We start from the raw sequence: 27794 nt of genomic DNA on the forward strand, positions 1-27794 counted from the left end.
AGAGCAGCTCTCACTTCCTCAAAGAGCAGCTCTCACTTCCTCAAAGAGCAGCTCTCACCCCCTTCCAGGAGTCTGCTGGTTTTGAATCCTGATGCACCTGGTCTTTTAAGATCGTGATTATAGGCACTGCATAGATTTTAGTTTCCCTGCAAAGACTTAAAAGTCACTGTGCTCAATACAAGAAAAGAACATGGTAATCTCTCTCATGCAAGCTCTTGTACTAAAGTGTTTCTTTTTTTTTTTTTTTTTTATTGAGACGGAGTCTCGCTCTGTCGCCCAGGCTGGAGTGCAGTGGTGTGATCTCGGCTCACTGCAAGCTCCGCCTCCCAGGTTCACTTCATTCTCCTGCCTCAGCCTCCCGAGTAGCTGGGACTACAGGCGCCCGCCACTATGCCCAGCTAATTTTTTGTATTTTTAGTAGAGACAGGGTTTCACAGTGTTAGCCAGGATGGTCTTGATCTCCTGACCTCGTGATCCACCCGCCTCGGCCTCCCAAAGTGCTGGGATTACAGGCATGAGCCACCGTGTCCAGCCTAGAGTGTTTCTTTTTTTAAAAAAATAAATCTGACCTGGCGCGGTGGCTCACACCTCTAATTCCAGCACTTTGGGAGACCGAGGTGGGAGGATCACTGGAGTCCAGGAGTTCAAGACCAGCAACATGGCAAAGCCCTGTCTCTACAAAAAATACAAAAATTATCTGGGTATGGGGGCACGCATATATAGTCTTAGCTACTGGGGAGGTTGAGACCACAGTGAGCCATGATTGTGTCACTGCACTCCCGCTTGGATGACAGAGTGAGTCCCTGTCTCAAAAAAAAAAAAAAAAAATCCACAAACCTACTAAAGTAAAACCTCAGTGGTCAGCTCCTACACTGGAAACCCTTGCTGGTGACTGGCGAGTGTGCTGTAAGTAGGTTAAAGGGCTGGTAAGAGTGGAGCTGCTGCTCATAGCTCCTGAGGACTCAACTTTGCAATGAGATTTAGTCTAAGCCAACGCAAAGAGTGATCCTTTTTCTTCTTTCCCATCAGATCTGCCCATGACTTTTTAGTAATGTGAATACCACACAAGGGAAGCCCATCTTTATTTTAAGCCCTGAACTAAACATATATAGAAATGGTTCTTGTCAAAATCAGCAAGGAGCACAGGAATCACAGTTAGGAGAATGAATCGCTCAGGAAAGAAGTTGGGAGACAGCCTCCCACCCTTCAGGGCTATCTTTATCCAACGATTGATACTGGTTCGTTTTTAGTTATTTCCTTTTGCGTGTATTTGAGAAATTCTGTTGAGCACTTTGTAGAATGAAATATATTTCTTTAGCAGAAACAGGTGCAGCTACTACGTTTGTACTTTTTCATTTTGTCAGTGTTTTGGTTGACTGACACGACAGGTAAGATGTCTAGAAATTAAGTCGCCCTTTGTTATCTCTGGACTCAGGCGATGAATCACCAGATGGAGCACTCAGTATTGATGAATTATAAAATATGCTAAATAAAAATCTTTCTTGAGATTTACATTGAATAAGCCAGGCACAGTGGCTCATGCCTGTAATCTCAGCACTTTGGGAGGCTGAGGCGGTGGATCACCTGACGTCAGGAGTTTGAGACCAGCCCAGCCAACGTGGTAAAACCCCGTATCTATTAAAATACAAAATTACCCGGGCATGATGGCGCACGGCTGTAATCCCAGCTAGTCGGGAGGCTGAGGTACGAGAATCGCTTGAACCCGAAGGCAGAGGTTACAGTGAGCCGAGATCACACCACTGCACTGGTGACAAGAGTAAAACTCCACCTAAAAAAAACATTAGGTTAAGAATAAAAGATGAGAGGAATTTATTAATATACACTGGCTCTTGCCACATACACCTTCTTAAAGTCAGTTTTTTGTTAATGCAGTGTTAGATTTTCTTCATATATCTTTATCAATACCACAGCGTGATGATGGCCTTGGTTTTGACACAGGGATCTTGCCTAAATGCCAGCGTTTAGCCAGATGGTGAACTACAAAATTGATCTTCCTAGGGTTCCACATGGCATTGCTGCTCTACAGCCCCTGCCCTTGGCATTGAATATGTCCTTATATGTGTTAGGAGGGGTGAGATGTATTGTTTCACATGTGTTCACCACCAGGACAAAGGCTCGCTCCTTCTGGTCAGGCCTCTCTGGGCCCTCTTCTCAGCTGGACCTCAACCTTGGCCTCTAAATACTGCAGACTCTTGGACATAAATGGTTTCATCCACACCATCTTCCCTTCCCACACACACACCCTGGAGCAAACACTGGCATCGTTTCTAACAACTCAAGGCTGTGTCCCGAGGATGACTCCTCCAGCTCTCTTACGTCCCTGCCTGAGAGAGAGGCTGCCAGGAGAATCAACTGTTTGATAGGGCCCATCTCCCAGGCTTTGTGAGAGAGTAGGGGCCTAATTTTGTTAAGCTCCAGTTAGTAAAGCCAGAGAGCCTAATCGAGTTGACAGCCCCCTTCCTGCTTTTCAGTTATTTCTGCTTCCCTGACTACTGCCTATGCCTCTCACCTCCTCCCTCATTCTCCTTGCTGCAGCAGTTATTATGGATTAAATTTTGTCCTTCCTGCATTAACTCAGGTCCAGCTTGGCTTGTCTTTGGCACCGGTCACAAGTGCTGTTGGGTCTGCTCACACCACTATTCCCCAGCTACCACTGGTAGCACAGATCAGCAAATCCTTTCCTCTCAGCTCATTTGTTGAGAAGTTTATCAGTAGCCATGGGAAGAAATTGCTATCTTCATCATGTTTAGAAATATATTTCAATGTGTTTTGAAGAGTTGTAAAATTTTGAAATGGGAAGGGATTTCAGGCTGACACTTGGGAGGCAGAATGATGAACCTTACTATGGCACTAGGACTCAAAGTAGGACGAGCCCCACTAGCTGACCCCCAGGCCCGATTCTTTGCAAAGGATAGGATGTTTCCCCAACAGGCTCTGACTACACACCAACAGGCCAAGCAGATTCCAGCGTCACTTGCGGTCTTCTGATTAAAATACACATGCACCTTCCCAGGCCTCTTGGTGAGTGGCTGCCCTGGGCAGTTATGCCTTACTTCAAAGAGCCGATATAGGGCTATATTCCTGAAGCGTGCCTTTCTTCCTCATTCAATGTATATTTAAATGTATTTTTAATGGTATATTTACATGGTATAAAATACTAAGTGTTCCACAGGACATATGATGAAAAGGCCCCTCCTTCTATCCCCAAGCTGACCAGAGGTAATGTGTTTTCTGTTACTTGTGTACTGTTCTGGAGATATCCCCGTTAAATGCTTTTTTTTTTGAACGGAGTTTTGCTCTTGTCCCCCAGGCTCCCCTAGAGTGCAATGGCGCAATCTTTGCTCACTGCAACCTCCACCTCCTGGGCTCAAGCAATTCTCCTGCCTCAGCCTCCCGACCAGGTAGCTGGGATTACAGGCGTCCACCACCATCCTTGGCTTTTTTTTTTTTTTTTTTTTTTTTGAGATGGAGTCTCACTTTGTCACCAGACTGGAATGTAGTGGCGCAATCTTGGCTCACTACAACCTCCACCTCCTGGGTTCAGGCGATTCTCCTGCCTCAGCCTCCCGAGTAGCTGGGACTACAGGCACGCACCACCACGCCCAGCTAATTTTTGTATTTTTAGTAGAGACCGGGTTTCACTGTGTTGGTCAGGATGGTCTCGATCTCCTGATCTTGTGATCCGTCTGCCTTGGCCTCCCAAAGTGCTGGGATTATAGACGTGAGGCACTGCACCCAGACAATTTTTGTATTTTTAGTAGAGATGGGGTTTCACCATGTTGGCCAGGCTGGTTTTGAACTCCTGACCTCAAATGATCTGCCCGTCTTGGCCTCCCAAAGTGCTGGGATTACAGGCATGAGCTACCATGCCTGGCCATAAATGCATTTTTATATTGGTTCTGTAGTCAGACTACTCTCTACTCCTAGAAATTGATATATGGGTATGTCTTAGAAGGGTGAATAAACTTAAAAATGGAGCCTGAAAGATTTGGAGAAGAATATTCTGGTAATGGGAATCATTTAACATTAAATTTGAGACCTGAGGCAGAATATCTCCTTCTCTGAAAATCTTTAGACATGGGAGAGTCTCTCATCTTAATGGGTTAGTTTACAAGTGGTCTTTCCTTCAGTGAAGAGATGAGATGACTTCCAAATTACATGTTTAGCCTGAAGATACAGATTTAGGAGTGATTGTTATAGTCAACTGTGAAATTACATTTCATCTTTTAAAAAAAAAAAAACAACAGGAAATATTCTGTTAATCAATTGAGCAGTTCTGTCATTTACAACTGTCTGATTTCAGTGACTATTTATTTAGTTGCAAAATATTCAAGTCTGGCCTTGAAGCACATCTGAAGGCCAGTATTCTGAAACCCAACAGGGAGGTCTTAAAAAATTTTTTGGCTGGGTGCAGTGGCTCACGCCTGTAATCCCAGCACTTTGGGGAGCTGAGGCGGGCGGATCACGAGGTCAGGAGATTGAGACCATTCTGGCTAACACGGTGAAACCCCGTCTCTACTAAAAAATACAAAAAATTAGCCAGGCGTGGTGGCGCAAGCCTGTAGTCCCAGCTACTTGGGAGGCTGAGGCAGGAGAATGGCGTGAACCTGGGAGGCGGAGGTTGCAGTGAGCCGAGATTGCACCACTGTACTCCAGCCTGGGCGACAGAGCGAGACTCTGTCTCAAAAAAAAAAAAAAAAAAAAAAAAAAAAAAATTTTTTTTTTTTTTTTACTTTTGCCGCATCTCAGAACAAAAAGAGTTCCTTCCAAAGAAAAGGAGGGGCATCATGGCTATTTTTTCATTTCTCTATCTGCAGCTACACATGCGTGCCACCAGAGGTGCTAAGGTCACTAGGGGTGATTTGTAATCATTTTTTTAATGTATTCCCGCAGCCTTCAATCATAAAAGCAAATAAGTGGGAAAAAGTCACCTCCTTCAGGAACTAGTTCCAATACTACAAATTAAACTCTGTTACAAAAGAGTGAACATTTTTGGAAGCATGTATTATTGAAGTTGACATTTCCCAACATGGTTTTATTCAACAATTTAGATGTGTAGGGTCCAAAGATAAAGGTACTGATGAGATACTACGGCTTCCAAAATAGCAATCTTTTGAATGATTTTATATCCTCTCTTCTCCTCCTTTGGTTGTGGCTTGGTTTATTTTAAACTATTGATAATAATTGTGTTTATTTTTAAATAATTGCCTCTAAAAATTTAGAATGGAGTACATTGAAATAAAGAGATTATATGTGGATATCATTATTGCATTGCTTTGTGTATGTGTGTGTGTCAGAGTTTCGCTCAGTCACCCAAGCTGGAGTGCATTGGTGCAGTCATGGCTCACTGCAGCCTCCAACTCCTGCCTCAGCCTCCCCAGGAGCTAGGACTACAGGTGCTCACCACCATGGCCGGATACATTTTTTTTGTTTTTTGTTTTTTTGTAGAGGACAGGGTCTCACCTTGTTGACCAGGCTGGTTTCAAACTCCTGGCTTCAAGTGATCCTCCCATCTCAGGTTCGCAAAGTGCTGGGATTACAGGTGTGAGCCATGGTGCCTGGCTGTGTTGCTATTAGAAACTGCCCTGCAGTGAGTATATACAAGGCTGCAAAGTAAACCAAACCCAGCAAGGCAGCCATTGAACTGGTATGACTTGACCTGTATGTCTCTACTGCTTATTTGGTCCTGGTATATGCATTACAGAGGAAGCATTGGCCTTGCCCATACCTGAAGCCTACAGTTCGTCACAGGAAACAGCAGGAAAATATGGGACAGAAATGTACATGATTCATCCTTGGAAGTGTTTTTGGGGGGTAGTTTTATGGGAGGATTTGAGAATTGGTTTATAAAGAAGAATGGAAGGAGATTGCTCCTTCATTTGTAGGAAAACTTGGGCAAAGATTTGGACAGAAATTTATTTATATTCATTGAGTCACTGAGTGAATGAGAACCTGGGAGTGCAGAACTGCCCTTGAGATGCTTGTGGTTTACTGGGAGACAGGCACGTAAAACCAGAACCAAGCTCAGAATGCTGTGGGGGCCATGGTTAGAGCAAGATGAATTCTGTGTGGTGGGGCCCAGAAGCCTTCACACATGATGTCTGAGCACCTGCTGTGAACCAGCTGATGTACTAGACATTGGAGATAAAGCACAAGCCTCAGTCCTTGCTTGATGGGGTCTGGTTGTGTGTGTGTTGCTCAGGAAAGGATGCAATCATGCGTTTCATCTTAGACATGTTGACACTGAGGGCCTTTGGCACATCTTGGGGAGATGGCAGGAATGCAGTTGGATGTGAGAGTCTGGGACTCAGGACAGAGGCCTGGGCAGGGAGTCAGCTATGAATGGGATCCTTGAGGCTACAGGCATGATTGTGGTTTCCTAGAGAGAAGAGGGCCTAGAGCCAAGCCTGGGGAGCACTAGCACGGAGAATTCTAGAAACAGGAGCACCAGCCCACTCAGAACACATTCATTGCTTGACCAACATTAGGGAGCAGAAGCAGCAGAGATTGATGCACTTGCCATGTGTGTATTCATTATTATTAGTCTCTCAATCTTGTTCTTCTGAAGTCCTTTGCTCACATAAGCTTTATCTCATTAAAAGTGATTAGGCATTAAAAGAACTTGTAATGGAAGAGATTTTTAAAAATCTGATTTCATGTTGTGTCACTGTTCTTCAGTAATCTGTGACATACTTGTTCCAAAACAGAGTAACTTCCTCCATCATTGCTTGACAACTAAACTGTCAGTGCTGCGTTTCCCATTTTTTCCAATCTTAATAGTGTTTTTGTCTTCCTGTGGGAACTGTAGTTGCCATTCATTAATGGTAGTGGATTTGGGGCTTGCCCTTTTTGTTCTGTTTTTCTTTAGTGTGATACTAAACTCTGATAACTTAATCAGTCCTTATTCAGGAATTATATGTATGTTCTTTCATCTGTCCTTTCTTCTCTAAAATGGAAAAATGAGTATTAATTCAAAAGACCTTTCAATGCGGAGGCATTTCCTCCCTTTTGCAAATACTCCTGTGTGTTGTACATCGTGACAGGGCCTAGGGAGGTACTGTTGAGCAAAGCTGATGTGGTTCAGGTCTCAGCTTGGGCTGCTATAATAAAATACCACAGACCAAGGGGCTTAAACAACAGACATTGATTTCTCACAATTCTGGAGGCTGGCCGGCCTCCGATCAAAGTGCCAGCCAATTTGGTTCCTGGTGGAGGCTGACCCCTGGCTTGCGTTCTCCCTGGGTCTTCACATGGCCTTTCCTCAGTGCTTGGGGGTAGCAAGAGCGCTTGCAAGCTGGGGTCTCTCATACTCTTCTTATATAGGCACTAATCCTATCGTGGGTGCCTCACCCTCACGACCTTGTCTAAACCGAATCATCCCCCAAAGACCTTACCTCCAGATACCATCAGCATAAACTGGGGAGGCGAGGAGCTCATAAACATTCAGTCCATAACAGTCCATCGCCTCAAAAGTTTATAGTGTAGCTAGGGGTCAGACAGAAATCACACAGTCCCACAGTAAAGGGTTGAGAACAGTGATAAATGTGGCAATGGGTACAGCTCAGTTAAAGTTATAAGAAGTCATGTTTCATATTTATTGTCACTGAAAATTGCTCACCAAGCACATTAAACATCTGCCTCTTCCAGGACTTCAGCAGGTCTGTGACCCATGCTCTGGTGTCTTGATCCCTACGCCTGTGTCACATGAAGGCTTTGTAGACATGCTATCAGATACTAATTTTTTTTGTTGACAGCTAAAATTTCACCTTTTTCTAAAATGAATTTCATGGTGTTCCTAGTAGTTATGTCTTTCCTGAAAATAGCATATAGTAATGAATTAATTGCTACGTCTGGAGGCAAATTGTTTTAGCCTTTTTTAGTGTTCATTCATTAAAATATAGATCATATTTAAAGGAGTATTTGATGAACAACTTATTCCAAAATAACTGTGAATTCTGTGAACTTTCTGCGGGCAGTCTCTTAGTCATCAGTATTTATATCCCAAAATTGCCTTTTGCTTGTCACTGACTTTAATGCATTCATTTAGCAATAAATATTTATTGAGTGCCTGCATTGTACACAAAGCTCTGTTAGGTGCCAGGGATATAGCTATGGACTGTCTCTGTCCCCAAGGAGCTTCACATTAAAGTCTCAAGCAAAAAGAAGCAAAAATTGAAAAAGCCTTAACCAGCTCTCCCTTTGGGTAAATTCTAGGCTTTCTAGTCAGACAGCCTTGGCTTGATCACTTAATGCCTTTGTCAGCCTACTTGGCCTCTCTTAAGTTGCTTGTGTGTTTGTAAAGTGGAGATAACTTGCATGATTGTTGCAATGAGATACTGACAGATAGACACATCCCATTAGACACAAAAGATGTAAAGTTTTTAATGGCAACCAATGCAGAAACTGCAGAGACCATCACACAAAGCAGAAGATAATGCAATGTGATGCACCTTGGTGGAGGTCCTGCTGCCCAGGCCCCAAGATTCCTCTCAGGATGTCCCACTGGTGGCACCACTAGTACTGTTGGTCAGTTGGTGGCGGCAGGGGGGATGTTCAGCAGCTGTGAGGTGCTCCTTTGCTGTTGTCATGGAGGGGAGCATCCAGCCTTCCTCTACCCAGATTGTTCTTTAGCTGTGGCCATGTACCTGTCTGTATTACCCAGCATGCTCCTGAGTATGTGCTCTGAGATGGGTGAAGCCAAGGAAGGTATCTGAGGAGCAGCCCTCAGCACACTGTGGTAGCAAAAGCCCACCTGGGCCACCCCAGCAAAACTAGCGCCTAACTCACGGTTTTGACAGTTAATGAGGTAGAGCTTTCAGCATAGTGTTTAGTGCAAAGTAAGCACTTAATATTTTAATACCATTACTACATCCTTAAATTAATTATAAATTAATACATTAATATCATTATTATTCTCAGTGAAGTAAAACACTCAACATTGGAAATAAAACATTGTTTCAGGAGCATCTTCTTTTCCAAATATGGTTAGATAACATGCTTACATAACCCAATGCATTTTCTCTTTGGTCAAACATAAACCTAAGCTTTTTCTTCTAAATTTGAGAAAATTATAACAACAAATCTCTGCTGCTTCTTCGTTTTCCAGAAAAGTAAATGAATATTTTCCTAACTCCTCTCCTCCAATCAAAAATACAAAGCAAAACCCCTACAAATAGTATAACAGTGATTTTGCTGGTATTATTTGAAAACGTCCATGCAATATAATGTACTCATTCTGCTGTTAGTCACATTTCAGTATTAAAGGACTAAAATTCTTGCAGGAATAGCCAGCAGAGGTTCTACTTAACATTTTGTGTCACTATGCTGTTGTTACTTAACTAGCTATTTTTAGTTCTAAATATATATTGTCTTCCTAAAACAAATCGAGGCAACAAGGTGTGCCAGAAACTGGCCCTTGCTGCCACTTGGTCAGAGGTCCCCGTCCTGGATTGCAGGTTCTGTTTGGCACAGCTGATGGGCAGGTGATTGTCATGGATTGCCACGGCAGGATGCTGGCCCACGTCCTCTTGCACGAGTCAGACGGTGTCCTCGGCATGTCCTGGAACTACCCGATCTTCCTGGTGGAGGACAGCAGCGAGAGTGACACGGACTCAGATGACTACGCCCCTCCCCAAGGTACTCATTGGCCCTACTTTCCTTGTCACTGACCAGAAGGACAAGGAAGGGCATCGGAGTGGAGTAGACTGATGTAGAGGAGGGAGGGTGAAGGGCCACCACACCTATGGCACCCGGGCTTCCTGGGAAGAGTTATCAAGCTGAAATGCAAGGTAGGGCTGGCCTCATCTAGATGTGACTGTCTCCCCGCTGTTGTCCCTTTTCTCAGAATCACTGGTCGAATTGATTACACTTAATTCGCTTAGCTTTTCCTAGATATAAAGTGAGACACATGGCTCTTCCTGTGTCCCTGAGGTATTGTGGGGCTTAGCTGCTTAGTGACAATAAAGAAAGCTAAAGATGAAAAATGCTGTGCTATTATTATAACTTCATATGTGATATATCCAAATCCCCAATGTTATTAAAGCCCGCGGCTTTAGGTGCATGAGAAAGGGATTTGTTCTGCCATAATGAAGGCCAGCACCTTGGGCAGATAACTCCACATTTCTGTCTATCCTCTTTATTTCAGGCAGAAGCTCTCCTCCTTCTCAGGTCTAAAAGACCTGCTGCCTCTCTGTATACTCCACTTGGTATTGAATACTCTTGGTGGGGACGACTTCAAATTCCAGCCACCTTAACCTCTAGCAGGTCTCCAGAATCAGTGTACAGCACTGGCCTACTCAGCTGGCTCTTCACCAGCATCCCATCCCCTGTACCCATCTCTTTTAAAAAAATTGACATACAATAATTGTACATATTCATGAGGTACATTGTGATATTTTGATACACATAATGTATAGTGATCAGATCATTTTAGTTAACATATTCATCATCTCAAACATCATTTCTTTGTGTTGGGAACATTCAATATCCTCGTTCTAGGTATTTGAAACGATATAATATGATAATATATTATTGTTAACATGTCATCCTCCATGGTATAGAACACTAGAATTTAGCCTTCCTACCTAGCTGTAACCACCTCGTTTTGGGGAATGGGACTGGCTTCTTGATTAGAAGTGGTCACACTGCCGCAGGCTTCTATCCTTAGCCTGGCACAGCTGTGCTTACACTGCTGTGTGCCCTTCATAGTCAAAGGGCACAGTGGGTGGTTTCTAACCTTTCCTGCCATTGTGGGGCATGTCGTCCTGTGAAGGGCTGTTCTGGGGGAAATTATAGAAATTGTCTGCCTCCGTTGGAACCTGCAATATTCTGGTGTTGTCTTCTCTTTCCTGTCACAGTGTGTTATGCTTCCCAGCAGCAGACATGTATGTGTATACACACATACTCATTCATTTATTCATTTTAGGAGAAGGCATTCACACGTGAAAAACAATTGAGATTAATGGTAGTGTTTTAGGACTAATGGCTTGGGGGCTTTTTATGGGTGTTCCTAGCACCCATAAAGCAATTTAGGAATTAACCATCCCCTTTCCTAATAGGATACCAGCCTTGAGAGAAGTGTTGGTCATATTTCTACAGCCTCATAATAGTAAAGTCAGTGTCTTCATCACATGGACTCAGCATACTCTTAGAACTCCTCTTTAGTGGGTCAAATCTAGATTTACTTGCCCCCATTTTATTATTGAAAAAAAAAAAAACAAGGGGCTGGGCACGGTGGCTCAGGCCTGTAATCCCAGCACTTTGGGAGGCCGAGGCGGGTGGATCATGAGGTCAGGAGATCGAGACCATCCTGGCTAACACACTGAAATCCCATCTCTACTAAAAATACAAAAAAAAAAAAAAAAGAAAGAAATTAGCTGAGCATGGTGGTGGGCACCTGTAATCCCAGCTACTCTGGAGGCTGAGGCAGGAGAATGGCTTGAACCAGGGAGGCAGAGCCTGCAGTGAGCCGAGATCGCGCCACTGCATTCCAGAGCCTGGGCGACAAAACAAGTCTCCGTCTCAAAAAAAAAAAAAAAAAAAAAAAAAACAGGACCCAGAGACCAAATTTATAAAGCAAGTCCAGAGTAAATCCAAGAATAGAATTCAGTCCCTGGTTGCTCCTCCAGGTAGTTGCCCTTCTCAGAAGCAGGGGGGCAGTTTAGAGAATGACAGGTGTTCACCTTTCACGTGCAACAGGGTTCTTCTTAGTGGCCTAGGGAATTTGAGTGCGGAGGTCAGTATAGTGCAGTGTCATGAGGTAAAGCAAAGCAATAACTGGGCTTCCTCTGCAGACAAATGGCAGGTAGGCCCACCTCGATGGCTGCTAAGATGAGCCCAGTGTGGCTGTGAAGCCTACAGGAGCCTTCTGAAAACGTTGATCTATCTAGGCGTCTAGGAAGGGCTTACTTGTGCTTTTTCAAACACCCTGTGAAAGACCAAGTCCATGGTCCATCATGACCCCTTCCTTAATGTCTGCATGAGGCTCCAGAGCAGGGTTTTCCTTATGCCGGCTGTGCTCCGCAGGTGCAGCAAGCCTCTGTGAGCCACATTTAGCCCAACCTTCTCTCCAAATCTGGGCTGGCCTCTGTGGCTGCTTATTTCCTGTAACATTCAATGAAAGAGGATTTAGTCTTGAAAAGCAATTTTTTTCTCTCTTAGACCAGAATTAAGAAAATGTTTTTATCCCACTTCCTACCATCTTTGGATGTTGTATGACATTAAAATAATTTATGTCTATATATCATTAGAACTGTGTAACACATTAACATCAAGTTAATAAACTTTCACACATATTCTCACCACTCACCAGTCGCCCCCAGGTCCCTAGTGTCCTGCTTCTTACGAATTCTCTGTTAGTGCACACTGATGGCCCTTGTGTAGTTCCTGAATGATATAGAATGCTTCATTCAGGTAGCATCCCAATCCAGAGTAGGATCTGCATTGTCAGGCAGTTTCCAAGGCACCATGCAAGTTTGCAGCTTTGGGAACCTGGATTTGGGTGGTGTGCTTCCCTCCTTTTCACTTGGCACTTGTGTTCCTGCAGATGGTCCGGCAGCATATCCCATCCCAGTGCAGAACATCAAGCCTCTGCTCACCGTCAGCTTCACCTCGGGAGACATCAGCTTAATGAACAACTACGATGACTTGTCTCCCACGGTCATCCGCTCAGGGCTGAAAGGTACAGAATGCTGCACACACCCCAAACCTGCAGACCGGGCCCATGTGTGTTGCCTCAAGGCCAGTCTTGTACACCCTGTGCTTACTGATTCCTGTCCTCTGTGGTGACCCCTTCTGGGCTTCATGGAGTCTGTTAACTAAAGCCACTCCCTCTTCACTCCTTTGCTTATCTGACAAGTCCATACCTAGTCTTATCTCAAAGGGAGATTCCTGACATTCAGTCTTTGTCTTAGCCTGCTCTTTTCCTCACTATGGCAAGAATGATCCTCTCTCAGGTGTACAAGTATGTTTGCATTTGGCTTACGCATGTCTGCACAATAAACGGACTGCAGCACCTGCCATCCCTAAGGCAGCAGATGGTACACAAGACATCATTTACACAGAAGCCCCTGTAATTTTAAGAATCTGGCAGGCTTATTAAGGAACTGATCATTGGTGCGATAAAGTTACCTTGAAAGACTTGTGGAGGTTCTGCAATTACTAGACTGAGGCATTGATGTGAAGGGCAGCAGTCAAGTGCTGATACCTTCCTGATAGATATTATGAGTGTTGTTATCTCAAAAGAAAATCAGTGGGCGTAGGCATTTGGAGTGTTGTGAATTTTGCAGTTCGAGAGTATTGCTGATGTTGTTGACCCGATTGATGTGAGTTCTATGGAAAAACAATCTGTCTCTTCAGGGTTGAATGGTACAAGGTAAAAAGGTTTTAAAATTCAATACCTGGGCTGCCTCTGACCCATGATGTTTGAGGGACCTCCTATAATCTGAATGAGGATATAGGAGAGAAGCCAGGAACTTTGGTGTAACTCGCTACTGTCATTCAAAACTGGCCATCGGTCTAGGGAGTCATTACCATGTGCTGCTGCTGCTTGCCTGAATTATTCAGCAATCACAGGGATGTAAAGAATCAAGTCTAGGCCGGGCGCGGTGGCTCATGCCTGTAATCCTGGCACTTTAGGAGGCCAAGGTGGATGGATCATGAGGTCAGGAGATGGAGACCATCCTGGCAAACATGGTGAAACCCCGTCTCTACTAAAAATACAAAACTTAGCTAAACACAAAAAATTAGCCGGGCAAGACCAGCCTGGCCAACATGGTGAAACCCTGTCTGTACTAAAAATACATAAATTAGCCGGGCATGGTGGCAGGTGCCTGTAATGCCAGCTACTCGGGAGGCTGAGGCAGGAGAATTGCTTGAACCTGGGAGGCGGAGGTTACAGTGAGCTGAGATCAAGCCACTGCACTCCAGACTGGGTGACAGAGCAAGACTCTGTCTCGGAAAAAAAAAAAAAGCCAGGCGTGGTGGCGTGTGCCTATAGTCCCAGCTACTTGGGAGGCTGAGGCAGGAGAATCGCTTGAACCTGGGAGGCAGAGGTTGCAGTGAGCCGAGACCGCACCATTGCATTCCAGCCTGGGCAACAGAGGGAGACTCTGTCTCAAAAAAAAAAAAAAAAAAAAAAAAAGGCCGAGCGCGGTGGCTCACGCTTGTAATCCCAGCACTTTGGGAGGCCGAGGCGGACGGATCACGAGGTCAGGAGATCGAGACCACGGTGAAACCCCGTCTCTACTAAAAATACAAAAATTAGCCGGGCGTGGTGGCGGGTGCCTGTGGTCCCAGCTGCTCGGAGAGGCTGAGGCAGGAGAATGGCGTGAACCCGGGAGGCGGAGCTTGCAGTGAGCCGAGACTGCGCCACTGCACTCCAGCCTGGGCGACAGAGCGAGACTCCGTCTCAAAAAAATAAAAAAAAAAAGAATCAAGTCTATATACTTAACTGTTGGTTGGCAAGAATCACATCTGCATCTGCACCCCCCCCAAGTAATTATTCTATTTTTAAACTAGAATATTTTTAGAAACATATTACACACCCTCTTTTGGGCATCCCAATTTACTGTCTCAGGACTATAATTATAAGGAATTACTTAGGCTGTAAACTCCTGAGGGACATGAATGACGTTGAAGTCCTTTTTATCACACATAGGCCCCGGTAGGAGTTGAGTACATATTTTTTGTGGTGATGATGAACTTAAATTCCTGTGCTTGTCTGTAAATTTTTTTCTGAATGTTCTGTCTTTCATGGAGCTAAAACCCAAGGATGATCAACATAAATTCCTAATGTATTTATAATCCATGCTTAACTTTTTTCTTCAAAATTCTATTTTTAAACCTTTAAACCAAGTTTATTAATTTTTTGAGAACCTGCCTCTAGTTCTGGAATCCTGAACTTGGTTTCTCTATCTGGTGAAGGCTGAACATAATATAATTACCACTCAGTTCCTTTTTATTCTTTACAGGGGGAATTTTTCCAATTTTTTACCACCCTGCTTGTGGAAACTTTATTTTTTACTCCTTGCATATGCCCAAGGTATATATATATATTTTTTTTTTGAGATGGAGTTTTGCTCTTGTTGCCCAGGCTGGAGTGCAGTGGCACGATCTTGGCTCACTGAGCCTTCTGCCTCCCAGTTTCAAGTGATTCTCCTGTCTCAGCCTCCTGAGTAGCTGGGATTACAGACGCATGCCACAACGCTTGGCTAATTTTTGTATTTTTAGTAGAGATGGGGGTTTCATCGTATTGGTCAGGCTGGTCTCGAACTCCTGACCTCACGTGATCTGCCTGCCTGGGCCTCCCAAAGTGCTGGGATTACAGGCGTGAGCCACTATGCCCATCCTCGAGCAGTATTTCTAACATTTTGCAACCATATGTGCAATATAGGTAGAAGCACACGTTAGGTAACTTGGGGAGGCAACCCAAAGTAGCCCTCCCCAATTTTTTTTTCCTTGAGTTTTCTTCTAAAAATACAGGCAAATTTAACATTTTAATTATTACCTAACTAGATATCTAAATCTAACCTAAAAATGTTTTCAGTTATTTACAGGATGCTTTCAGCGGGGTACGGTGGCTCACGCCTGTAATCCCAGCACTTTGGGAGGCTGAGGCAGGTGGATCACCTGAGGTCAGGAGTTCGAGACCAGCCTGGCCAACATGGCAAAACCTCGTCTCTACTGAAAATACAAAAATTAGCCAGGCTTGGTGGTGCATGCCTGTAATCCCAGCTACTTGGGAGGCTGAAGAATCACTTGAACCCGGAAGGCAGAGGTTGCAATGAGCCGAGATTGTGCCATTGCACTCTAGCCTGGGCAACAGAGCAAGACTCCGTCTCAAAAAAAGAAAAATTATTTGCAGGATGCTTTTGTTCTGTGTCTTCCTAGTTTCAGAAAATTAGATTAAATCGAAATGAGCTGGTGCCATCAAGTAGGTGCTGTAAGGACAGAGAAAAAGCTGCCCTTCTGTTCTCTCTGAAGGTTCCCTGAAATGACTGACAGTAGACAGATTAATAGGAGAAAAGGCATAGAAATGTATTAATGTGAATAAGCATAGGACGCACATAGAATAAAGAGACTCAAAGAAAGGCCACATGGTTGAAGTTTTTATAGCCTTTCCATGGGAAGGCAGGAAATGGGGAGGTGGGTAGGCAATCATGATTAGTAGTTAGTGATTTCTAGGGGAAATGAAGGGACCCAGGAGGTAGACGTTACCTTGTTAATAATTCTTGGGAACTGAATGGGACTTGTAAGTTATGGGAAGGTGAGGGGTAGAACTCTGCCTGTGACCAAAGGTTTCGACAACTTGTATTCTCTTCTCTGGTGGTTAAGTCTATCCTGGTTATTTGGGGAAAGCAGGAGATCAGAAAGTCCTTGGCTCTGAAGCAGCTTCTAAGGCATGCTTGTCCAGCTTGCAGCCTGTGGGCCACATGCAGCCCAGGACAGCTTTGAATGTGGCCCAACACAAATTTGTAAACTTTCTGAAAACATTATGAGATTTTTTGTTTGTTTGTTTAAGCTCATCTGCTCTTGTTAGTATTCGTGTATTTATGTGTGGCCCAAGACAATTCCTTTTCTTCCAGTGTGGCCCAAGGAAGCCAAAAGATTGGACACCTGTGTTCTAAGTCCTTCCAGTTGCCTTTAATTCAAAATGCTCAGGCCGGGTGCGATGGCTCACACCTGTAATCCCAGCACTTTGGGAGGCTGAGGTGGGTGTATCACAAGGTCAGGAGTTCGAGACTAGCCTGGCCAACATGGTGAAACCCCATCTCTACTAAAAAACAACAAAAATTAGCCAGGCATGGTGGTGTGTGCCTGTAATCCCAGCTACTCGGGAGGGTGAGGTGGTAGAATTGCTTGAACCCAGGAGGTGGAGGTTACAGTGAGCTGAGATCACACCACTACACTCCAGCCTGGGTGACAGAGCAAGACTCCATCTCAAAAAAAAAAAAAAAAAAAATGCTCAGGGTACCAAAGCACCATACGCGGGATCTCGTTCTCTGTGCCCCAACAGTGCTATATGTAGGCAATTTACCTTTTCTCTCTTGGGATCAGAATGTTTTAAGGACTTAGCCTTTACATGTGGTATGAATAGCAATCATTTTTGTTTTGTAACTTATTTTTTTATCCACTATCTTACGGGCTATGTTGGTAAATATTGGGATGAGACAACCAGAATACTGTCGGAGACGGCACACGGCAGTGTTTTTAGCCTGGGGTCATCTGTTCTGTTACAGACAGGTCAGCCACTTGTCTCATAGAGGAAATTAAAAAGGTCTCCGATCCACTTGGTTTTTCTCTATTACTGTCTCAGAGGAATATCACTAAAGAACTTTAGCAGCGAAGGAAGGTGACTCGCACTATTGTTTTAGTGTATCACCAGCACTGGAATTTATGTCCTGTGCAAAAGAACCTAGAATTCCACATAGCTCTTGGTCCCTGCCCAGGCCTCTTCTGCATCAGCCAGCACGCGTCATTTTCACTGCAGATGTGTCTGTGGGCTCAAAGGCCGGGTTCTGGGGAGGGTTAGGCTCTGATTTTGCTTGGCAGTGGTTTGCTGAGGAAGTTCTGCCTTCCTCAGATTCTCTTCCTTCAGAACAGGGACTTCTCTTCATCACGCAATAAGCGGGGAATTGAGGAATTGATTCACTTTACTTGGGGTTTTTACCCATTGTTATGACTTCTGCTCTTCTCCTGAGTAGAAATAATTCAATCATGAGTTCAGAAATTTTCTGCCCAAGCCAGTTCATCCCTCAGTGGCAAAGCAGGCTACCAGAGGCACTCATTTTATCCCACACTTGCCTTGAAATTAAAAGCTCCAACCCCTGGGCTTTGTTGGTTTTTTTGTTTTGCAGAATTTTCTCTTTTTATCATTTCATTGAGCACACTGAGAAAATGAGGAGGGAATTTTTGAGGCAGGTGGTTTCAGTCATTGATGCTATCTGCTCCTGCGGGCAGACCTGATAAGATTTGCCCACATCGTCCTCATTGAGTACGTGCCCCTTTTTTTCAGTCCTTGCAGTGAAACATACTTCTTAAAGGAAAAAAAATGTACCTGTTATTTTATCATCACACACTTTGCTAATTAATTAGTTTCTCTTTCCTCCACCCCCCCACTACTGCACATGCACGTGTGTATGCACATACACAACATGCATGTCTAATGACTAATAAAGAGGTGAATCATGCACATGGTAATCTAAGGGACAAAGGACTGGATAACTTCAGACTCCAAACAGTAGCTGCAATATATATGGTGCTTGATAAGCACACCTTTCTTTTTCTGTTAAAATTTAGCTGCCTCTTTTTGACCCATCAATACCACACAAAGGGCTTCTTGTTAACACAAAAGAACTAAATTTTCACTGACTGCGTATAACCTTCCAGACTTTTACCAAAAAAGATCCATAAGATTTTCTGGCTAAGGGAGAATAGTGTAGGTGTGCTGAATTTCTTTGTGTAAAACATGTTAGAGACCAAAAATCCACACCCCCAAAATCATTGAGAAACATAGATGCTTCCAGAGTACGGACCTCTTGTGTGCTCTAGAACTCCCTGTTGCCTGTGAGGGTGAGATTAGAGACTCTGGGCCACGAGCTTTAGGAAAAGGGAGAAGAGGCCTACTGAGTAGAGCATTAGTTTGTTCCTTTTAGGTTGTATTCTGAAACAAATTTTAAAATGAGAGATTCAAACAAAATTATTACTGAAGTCTTGGGCAAAGATACTGGGGATTATTTTTTAAGTAAGACAGACATCATTTACAAAAAGTTTCTGAAACAAAAAAGTTCTGTCCTGACTATATCTAGGCTTCTGTATCCTTTTCTTCTTTATCATAATGACATGTAGAAATTGAATGAGTGTTTTCTTTTACTTTGATTTTCCCACTAATTTCTGAAAATTTTAAACTTTTGCCCTAGGAATTCAACTCCTGCAGAAAACTCACATACTCCTGGCTGACACTGAAAAATTCAGGGTTATTCTTTCTTAGTCCCACTGCTGAATTCTTCATGCTAGTACTTTATGAGATAGCCTGTGTCCCTGGTCGTGGCTGTGCCTGTTGTATGGCTCAGGACTGCTTTATGCTGAATCATCAGAGGCGCTCACGTACGTTGCTATATCGCTTGATGCATGTAGCTCCATAATCGTTGGAACAAGAAATGGCATTATTTATATGGAATTTAATCTTTTTTGAAAGAGTGATTCGCCTTTGCAGATGACAATCATCTCATTATAACTTTGCACCTGCATTAGAAGAAATCCTGGCTGGGTGCAGTGGCTCACGCTTGTAATCTCAGCACTTTGGGAGGCCGAGGGGGGTGGATCACCTGAGGTCGGGAAGTTGAGACTAGCCTGACCAACATGGAGAAACCCTGTCTCTACTGAAAATACAAAATTAGCCGGGCATGGTGGCGCATGCCTGTAATCCCAGCTACTCGGAGGCTGAGGCAGGAGAATTGCTTGAACCCAGGAGGCGGAGGTTGCAGTGAGCCGAGATCACACCATGGTACTCCAGCCTGGGCAACGAGAGTGAAACACTGTCTCAAAAAAAAAAAAAAAAAAAAAAAAAAGAAGTCCCTGAGAGTTTGCTTGTAAACATTTGGATTCACTCTTGCCTCAGATAGATAGCCCATCTCATAGACAGAGCCTGGGAGTGCCCGAAGTTGCTTGCTGAGTCCCTGAGCAGTCTCCGAAAGCATCATAGGTCAGCTCTGTAGGGGCAACAACCCACTTTTCTGTTGGGGAAAGCCACCTTGCAATACAATTCAAAAAAATCTTATTTTAAAAATAAATACAAGAATGGTACAGTTCAGATGAGGAGCTGTGGAAATTTCATGTCGTCATCTTTATTTCTACAATATTACAATGATGCTTCCGTCCTAAGAAGCTTGAGACACCGTCATCTTTGTTACTACTTTGACTGTTTATGTTAGTGCCTCGCCTTTTGGTTTCCTTGTGTGCCCAAAGCTGCTCTCCAGAGAACGTCATCTCAGTTTCCTGATCACAAGCAGGCTTTTCCCTGAGATAGATCTAGGCGTTGAATACCCAGAGCACATTTAGTATGTGCATGAATCCTCTATCTTCCCCTCGCATCTGTAAAAGAATCTGATTCACCAGGATGTTTTTCGTTCTTTTATGTAATTTTTCATTTCCTTATTGTGGCAGATTTTTTTCCATTTTCTATTCATCTGTAACTGCTTTGGCTCAGCCCTTTGTCTCCCTGCTTTCTGCCCTGCAGCTAACTTCATGAGAAAGTCCTGCGTTCCCTGGTCTGGAAACCTGTCTTGTCCCAGGAGACACACTCTAGTTTTCAAGAGAGGTGAAAGAGCTTCAGCAACCTCAGAATGTTCTGGTGGCTGCATCAAAATCATGACCATGCATGAATAAGGGATATTGTCATGTGTGTGCTGATAGAGCCCGAGGACCACTGAATTCTAGCCCCACCTCTGAAATATGTGCCCATCAGGGCAGAGCATTTTCTTTAAGTTCCACCCAGCTTCTCTGCAAAGTGGGCCACTTTAGTTCTAGATTTCAGAGATCTCTGCATAAACCAGATTACGATTTTGGGGTCTTGAGGGAGAAAAAAATATGTCATAAATCTTATTAATACTAATAGCTTTTGTTTTACCAGCAAGAAATAATTGCTCACATTGGGATAAGATAAACCTTTTAATAACCATTTCTTATAGGCACTGAATAGTTTGTAGGTGGGCATCAAATTTCCAATGTGGAAATTATGCTGAAAAAACTGTCTCCCAGCAGGGGTATTTATTTTCTTTTCTAAGCCCCACAACATCATCAAATGGCAAATAAAAGTCAGCATTCTCATATGCACGTGTGTCCTTTGTATGAACCTTATCTGCCCAGTAGTGCCCAGAAATCAAATGAATATAAACTAAGGCTTTGTTTTCGATGTGCTTTTTACTTTTGGCATTTATAAACTCTCTGAGTCATCCCTGGGAGTGGAAGACACGGCAGTGGGACCAGTACTTATATGAATATACAGTCATAGGTTTTATTGTCTTGCTGTCTCTTAAAAAAAAAAAAAAAAAAAAAAAGGAAGTTCTACAAGTCTCATTATAGAAATACTGGAATTGGAGATACATATTTAACATGCTAACTTTATGATATCATGATTTCTACCTAATTTGGTTGTGTTTCAGTAAACTACAATCCCCATTCATGCAACAAACACCTGTTTTTAATAGAATCCATCATCTTCAGAGAAATTGGTTGTATTCATGAGCTAAAACATGAATATATGGGCTGTGCGCAGTGGCTCACGCCTGTAATCCCAGCACTTTGGGAGGCCAAGGTGGGCAGATCACCTGAGGTCAGGAGTTCGAGACCACCCTGACCAACATGGAGAAATCCCGTCTCTACTAAAAATACGAAATTAGCCAGGTGTGGCGGCACACACCTGTAGTCCCAGCTACTCGGGAGGCTGAGGCAGGAGAATCGCTTGAACCCAGGAGGCAGAGGTTGCAGTGGGCCGAGATCGCGCCATTGCACTCCAGCCTGGGCAACAAGAGTGAAACTCCGTCTCAAAAAAAAAAAAAAAAAGAAAAAACCATGAATATATTTTTGTTGTATTTGCTCAGTGTCTGTATTTTTTAAACTACTGAAGACAGTAGGCTTGCTGAGTGGCAGTTTGAGGAGGGTTGTGTCCTAGTGCTGACCCTCTCTCCTCTGTTTCAGAGGTGGTAGCCCAGTGGTGCACACAGGGGGACTTGCTGGCAGTCGCTGGGATGGAACGGCAGACCCAGCTTGGTGAGCTTCCCAATGGTCCCCTTCTGAAGAGTGCCATGGTCAAGTTCTACAATGTTCGTGGGGAGCACATCTTCACACTGGACACTCTCGTGCAGGTAAGGATGTTCTCTGGAAACAAGTACATTTTCAGCAGTATCTGCTTTCAGGGAATGCCACCACTATATTGGTATTACCCCAATTTCTGTTAAATACTAGTGAATAGATTATTATAATTATTGTTGACAAATTTTATTTTCATCTTTTTTTACCTTAGTTAGGTTGTGGTGGGTAAACCAGGACAAATGAGGGAGAAAGCAGTTTTTGCCTTTTAACCAGAATGCTTTATTCTATTTCCCAGTCAAATGAGCACATAGTGAATAAGCAGAGTAAGCTGGTGTTTATCATCAGTCTGAAGCAGAAATCAGAAAATTGCAGAAGTGAATGCTGAATCTTCACTTATTCACTTGTAAGAGAGGAAGAGTAATTTTCTTCTCTACTCTTAGTGAGTTCTTAGCAGGACTCTCCATTACAAAGGACAGATTAACAAGAGAAAAACAGACAGAAGTTTAATAACATGTATATCTCCTGCATATGCGGGAGTTAACCCAAAGAAATGAGTAAGTCTCTAGAGCAGCTCAAAAAATTGTCTTAGACTACAGGCTTAAATGCTTCATAGAAACAGAGAAAGAAGGGTGATGTTCATTCTGGAGATTTAAGCCAATGCCTTCTCTTTTTTTTTTTTTAAGTCTCCAGAAGTCCAGTCATCCTTCTCTTTTTGGTGCAGAGAGAGAAACCCTTACATATGTAGATTTTCTTTTCTTTTTTTTTTGAGACGCTTTCTCGCCCAGGCTGAAGTGCAGTGGCGCAATCTCGGCTCACTGCAAGCTCTGCCTCCCGGGTTCACACCGTTCTCCTGCCTCAGCCTCCCAAGTAGCTGGGACTACAGGTGTCCGCCACCACACCTGGCTAATTTTTTGTATTTTTAGTAGAGATGGGGTTTCACCATGTTAGCCAGGATGATCTCGATCTCCTGACCTCATGATCTGCCTCCCTTGGCCTCCCAAGATGCTGGGATTACAGGCGTGAGCCACCATGCCCAGCCAGATTTTCTTTGTAGATGTAATTTCTCTTACAAAAAGGTAACTCTTCAGAGTTTACCTTGTGTCCTTTTTTTTTTTTTTTTTTTTTTTTGAGATGGAGTTTCACTTTTGTTGCCCAGGCTGGAGTTCAGTGGCGCCATCTTGGCTCACTGCAACCTCCTCCTCCCGGGTTCAAGCAATTCTCCTGCCTCAGCCTCCTGAATAGCTGGGATTACAGGTGCCTGCCACCACGCCCGGCTAATTTTTGTATGTTTTTTTTTAGTAGGATGGGTTTTTGCCATGTTGGCCAGGCTGGTCTTGAACTCCTGACCTCAGGTGATCCACCTGCCTCAGCCTCCCAAAGTGTGGGATTACAGCCATCAGCCACCACTCCTGGCCTACCCTGTGTTTTTATCCTATGTGTATCTCAAAGTAACCAGCTCGAAATTATCCTTACGCCAAAGAGGCAGATTTGTGGTGGCTTATTCTGGTCTCCTACAGTCATATTTGGGGAAGCATGTCCTGAATCCTGTCATACTCTGATTTTATATTTGTTATGCCAGTGATGAACCTTTACATTTTAACTAAATTGTTGTTAAGCAGTAATTTTAAAAGCTTAAAAGTCTTTAAGAAAGTATATACAGATGGGCCCCCTTTCTATTTGTTTTTATTTCCCAGAAATCTTTAGGCCACCTTATGTTTGGGTCAGTTGTAGTGGAGGATGAATTGTCAGCAGTGCGTAATAGAGCTTTGCGTAGGAGGGAGTTGACAGTGGAGGTGATAATGAACAAGAATCTGTGTCCTAGGAAGGGGAACATCACACACCAGGGCCTGTTGTAGGGTGGGGTTAGCGGGGAGGGATAGCATTTAGGAGATATACCTAATGTAAATGATGGGTTAATGGGTGCAGCACACCAACATGGCACATATATACATATGTAACAAACCTGCACATTGTGCACATGTACCCTAGAACTTAAAGTATAATAAAAAATATATATATGTATATATAAAGAAAAAATAAATGGAATAGACTTCATTAAAAAAAAAAAAAAAGAATCTGTGTCCTAACATTACTCAGCTCATCAGAGAGGCAGGGATACCAGATATGGGGAAATCTGTAGTTACATGCAGGCATTAAATATTTAAATATATATTTTCTTCTTTTAATTGTGGTAAAATACATATAAAATTTGTCATCTTTTTTTTTTTTTTTTGAGACGGAGTCTTGCTCTTTCACCCCGGCCGGAGTGCAGTGGCGCTATCTTGGCTCACCGCAAGCTCTGCCTCTCGGGTTCATGCCATTCTCCTGCCTCAGCCTCCCGAGTAGCTGGGACTACAGGCGCCCGCCACCGCGCCTGGCTAATTTTTTGTATTTTTAGTAGAGACGGGGTTTCACCGTGTTAGCCAGGATGGTCTCGATCTCCTGATCTCGTGATCCACCTGCCTCGGCCTCCCAAAGTGCTGGGATTACAGGCGTGAGCCACCGCGCCTGGCCAAATTTATCATCTTAACCATTTTTAAGTGTACTGTTTTGTAGTGCCGAGTATATTACATTTTTTTACAACCAATTTCCAGCACCTTTTCATCTTGCAAAACTAAAACTCTTTACCTTTTAAACAACTACTCCCTGTTTCTCTCTCCTCCCAGTCTATGAGAAGCACCATTTTACTATCTTTTCTATGAGTTCGACTCTACAAACCTCATGTAAGTGGAATTATGCAATATGTTGACAAACCAAATTCTGTACAATATTTTAAGAGGTTTATTCTGAGCCAAATATGAGCAACCATGGCCTAGGACACAGTCTCAAGAGGTCCTGAGAATATGTGATGTGCCTTAGGTAGTCAGGTCACAACTTGGTTTTGTACATTTTAGGGAGACAGAAGTTACAGACAAAGACATACATCAATACCCGTAAGGCACATGTTGGTTAAGCCTGTGGAAAGATAGGACATCTTGAAACCAGGCCATACACATGTCACAGATGGATTCAAAGATTTTCTGATTGGTTGAAAATCTTTGGTTGGTTGAAAGAGTTAAGCTTTGCCTAAAGGGTTGAAGTCAGGAGAAACAAGTGCTTGAGTTAAGGTAAGGGGGTTGTGGAAGCCAATGTTCTTGTTCCCCGCCGCAACCACCCCACTGCCAAATGGAGGTCTTGCCCTATCCCACAGGCTGGAGTGCAGTGGCGTGATCTCAGCTCACTGCAACCTCCGCCTCCCGGGTTTAAGCAGTTCTGCTTTCACCCTGTTGGCCAGGCTGGTCTCGAATGCCTGACCTTGTGATCTGCCCTCCTCGGCCTCCCAAAGTGCTAGAATTATGGGCAGGAGCCACTGCACCCGGCCCCAAGGTTCTTATTATGCAGATGAAACCACTTAAGTAGCAGGCTTCAGGGTGAATAAATGGTAAATGTCTCCTTTCAGACCTTAAAAGGTATCAGACTCTTGGTTAAATGTCTCCTGGATCAGGAAAAGACCTAGAAAAGGAAGGAGATTCTCTACAAAATGCAAATTTCCTAACAAGAGATGGTTTTGCAGGGTTTTGCCATTTGCAGGTTTTGCCATTTCAAAATATATCAACAAACTATATTTGGGGGTAAAATACTTTGATTTCCTTCAGGCCCGCTATCTGTTGTATGATGCTATGTCAGAATCAAGTTGGAATTTGGTATCTTATTGCTACAAAGAGTCAGTTTTATCAGTCTTTCCTCTATTTTAATGTTAATGTTAGTCAGTTGTGCCTAAACCCCAAAGGGATGGGGGCAATATAAGGACCATGCCCAACCTTCCTTCCTGTCATAGCCTGAACTAGTTTTCTAGACTCCTTTGGCATCCCCTTGGCCAACAGCAGGCCTATTCCGTAGTTTGGGTGGCTTAGAATTTTATTTTTGGTTTACAAGTGTTTATCTTTTTCTGACTGGCTTATTTCACTTAGCATAATGTCCTTAAGGTTCATCCATGTTGTACCATGTGTCAGAATTTTCTTTCTTTTTAAGGCTGAATAATATTTTATTGTATGGATATACCACATTTTGTTTACCCATTGATGGACATTTGGGTTCCTTCCATCTTTCGGCTGTTGTGAATAATTCTTCTGTGAATATGGGTGTACAGATATCTCTTTGAGACCCTGCTTTTCAAGTCTTCTGGATTTGTGCCCAGAAGTGGACTTGCTGGATCATATGGTAATTCTATTTTTAATTTTGTGAGGAACTGCCATACTGTTTTTTCATAGCAGCTTGTTAACAGAAAGACTAAACTGTAAAATATTTTAAAGAGATTTATTTTGAGCCAGTATGAGTGACGCTGGCCGAGCAAAACAGTCTCAAGAGGTCCTGAGAAAGTGCGCCTGAAGCAGTTGAATTACAGTCTGGTTTTGTACATTTCAGGGAGGCAAGAGTTACAGGCAAAGACATAAATCAACATGTGGAAGGTATACGTTGGCTCAGCTTGAAAATGTGGAATATCTTGAAACCAGGAGAAGTAGAGGAGTATACAAGTCAGGTAGATTCAGAGATTGTTTAATGTACAGTTAGTTAAAGCAACAAAATTTGGTCTAGAACTTGGGAGTCAGCAGAAAGGAATGTTTTAAGTTAAAACATTCGGATGCTATGTCAGAGTCAGCAAAAATTATGACCCATTTAGCGAGATTGATGGCCTATAGGCATGGCTTAAGGCTTGCCTTGCATGGCCTTAGGTATTGTTTAGAATTTGTTATCTTATTGCCATCAAGAGTCTTTTGTCTTATGATCTCTATTTTAACATTTACTCAGGTCAGTTGGACCTAAATTCCAGATGGGAGGGAGTATAATGAGGTGTGTCCAGCCTCCCTTCGTGTCATGGCTGGAAATTCAGTTTTTAAGGTTTTTCTGGGGTTTCCTTGGCCAAGAGAGGCTCCATTCAGTCGATAGGGGGCTTAGGATTTTATTTTTGGTTTACAAGCTGCACCATTTTACATTTTCACTAACATTACACAAGGATTCTAGTTTTTCCACATCCTTGCCAACACTGTCATTTTTCTGGGATTTTTTTTGGACTAACCATCCTCTTGGATGTTAGGTGATATCTCATTGTGGTTTTGATTTGCATTTCCCTGAGGATTAATAATGTTGATTAGTGATGTTGTTGCATATCTTCTTTTGAGAAATGTGTGTTCAAGCCCTTTGCCCATTTTTCAATCAGGTTATTTGGGTTTTTGTTTTTAAGAAGTAGGATTAAACTGTGTCTTTGGGCAGTATAATATCTTCTTGAGCAAATAAGCCTATTTGTTCACTCAAGTTCAAGCATCCAGCCAAGATATTTTGAGGAGCTACTGTGTGGCTGGCACTGAGCTCTGAGTGCTAGTGTTTCAGAGCTGAACAAGAAAGACATGATCCATACCTCCTAGGAGCTTACAGCTAGTTAAGGAAGACAGACAAGTGATGACACAGAAATGCTTTTGACTTTGAAGTAGAACTATTTACCTGGTGCTTTGATAACCTGGAGGAAAGGAGTCTTGCACCTGCTCTTTGTGGGTATTTTTCCACCTCTGCCTGATCGCTTTTCTCACTCTGTATTCCTCAGACAATTTCAACCACTCTTACAGCTTTAATTCCAATCTCAATGAAGGTCTGAAGCCTAAGGAAAGAGGCCTGTATAGACCCACCTGCTTACTTCACAGACCCATTAGCCATCTCATAAGCATTGCACATTCAACATGCCCAAATCTTGGAACACTCCACCTCGTGGATAATGCTTCTATTCCAGGTTGTGGTCCAGCTGCTCAAGCCAGAAGTCAACAGTCAGCCTGTCCACTGAATCCCAGTGGGTATTTTTACCTCCTAGATATGTTCGTGTCTACATCCTTTTGTCTTGCTTGGCCACCACCTTAGTCCAAGCCACCCTCATCTTAGCTGCAGTGTTTGAGCCACGCCTTTCCCTTTCTTTTTTTTTTTTTTTTTTTTGACAG

General features: G+C 43.3%; 1 protein-coding gene across 8 annotated transcripts in view; it reads left to right on the plus strand.

The window, feature by feature from the left end:
- The window catches only part of TULP4 (TUB like protein 4), a 287410-nt gene that overhangs the window by 214788 nt on the left and 44828 nt on the right, over positions 1-27794 (plus strand). For all 8 annotated transcript variants that reach the window (XM_063632632.1, XM_055268119.2, XM_055268155.2 and 5 more), the window contains 3 exons: positions 9477-9657; positions 12566-12700; positions 21718-21884. In XM_063632632.1, the coding sequence (XP_063488702.1) occupies positions 9477-9657; positions 12566-12700; positions 21718-21884 (483 nt within the window). The remainder of the gene's footprint in view (positions 1-9476; positions 9658-12565; positions 12701-21717; positions 21885-27794) is intronic.

The sequence above is a fragment of the Symphalangus syndactylus genome, chromosome 2 (assembly GCF_028878055.3).
Source record: "Symphalangus syndactylus isolate Jambi chromosome 2, NHGRI_mSymSyn1-v2.1_pri, whole genome shotgun sequence".
NCBI classification, from domain to species: Eukaryota; Metazoa; Chordata; class Mammalia; order Primates; family Hylobatidae; genus Symphalangus; species Symphalangus syndactylus.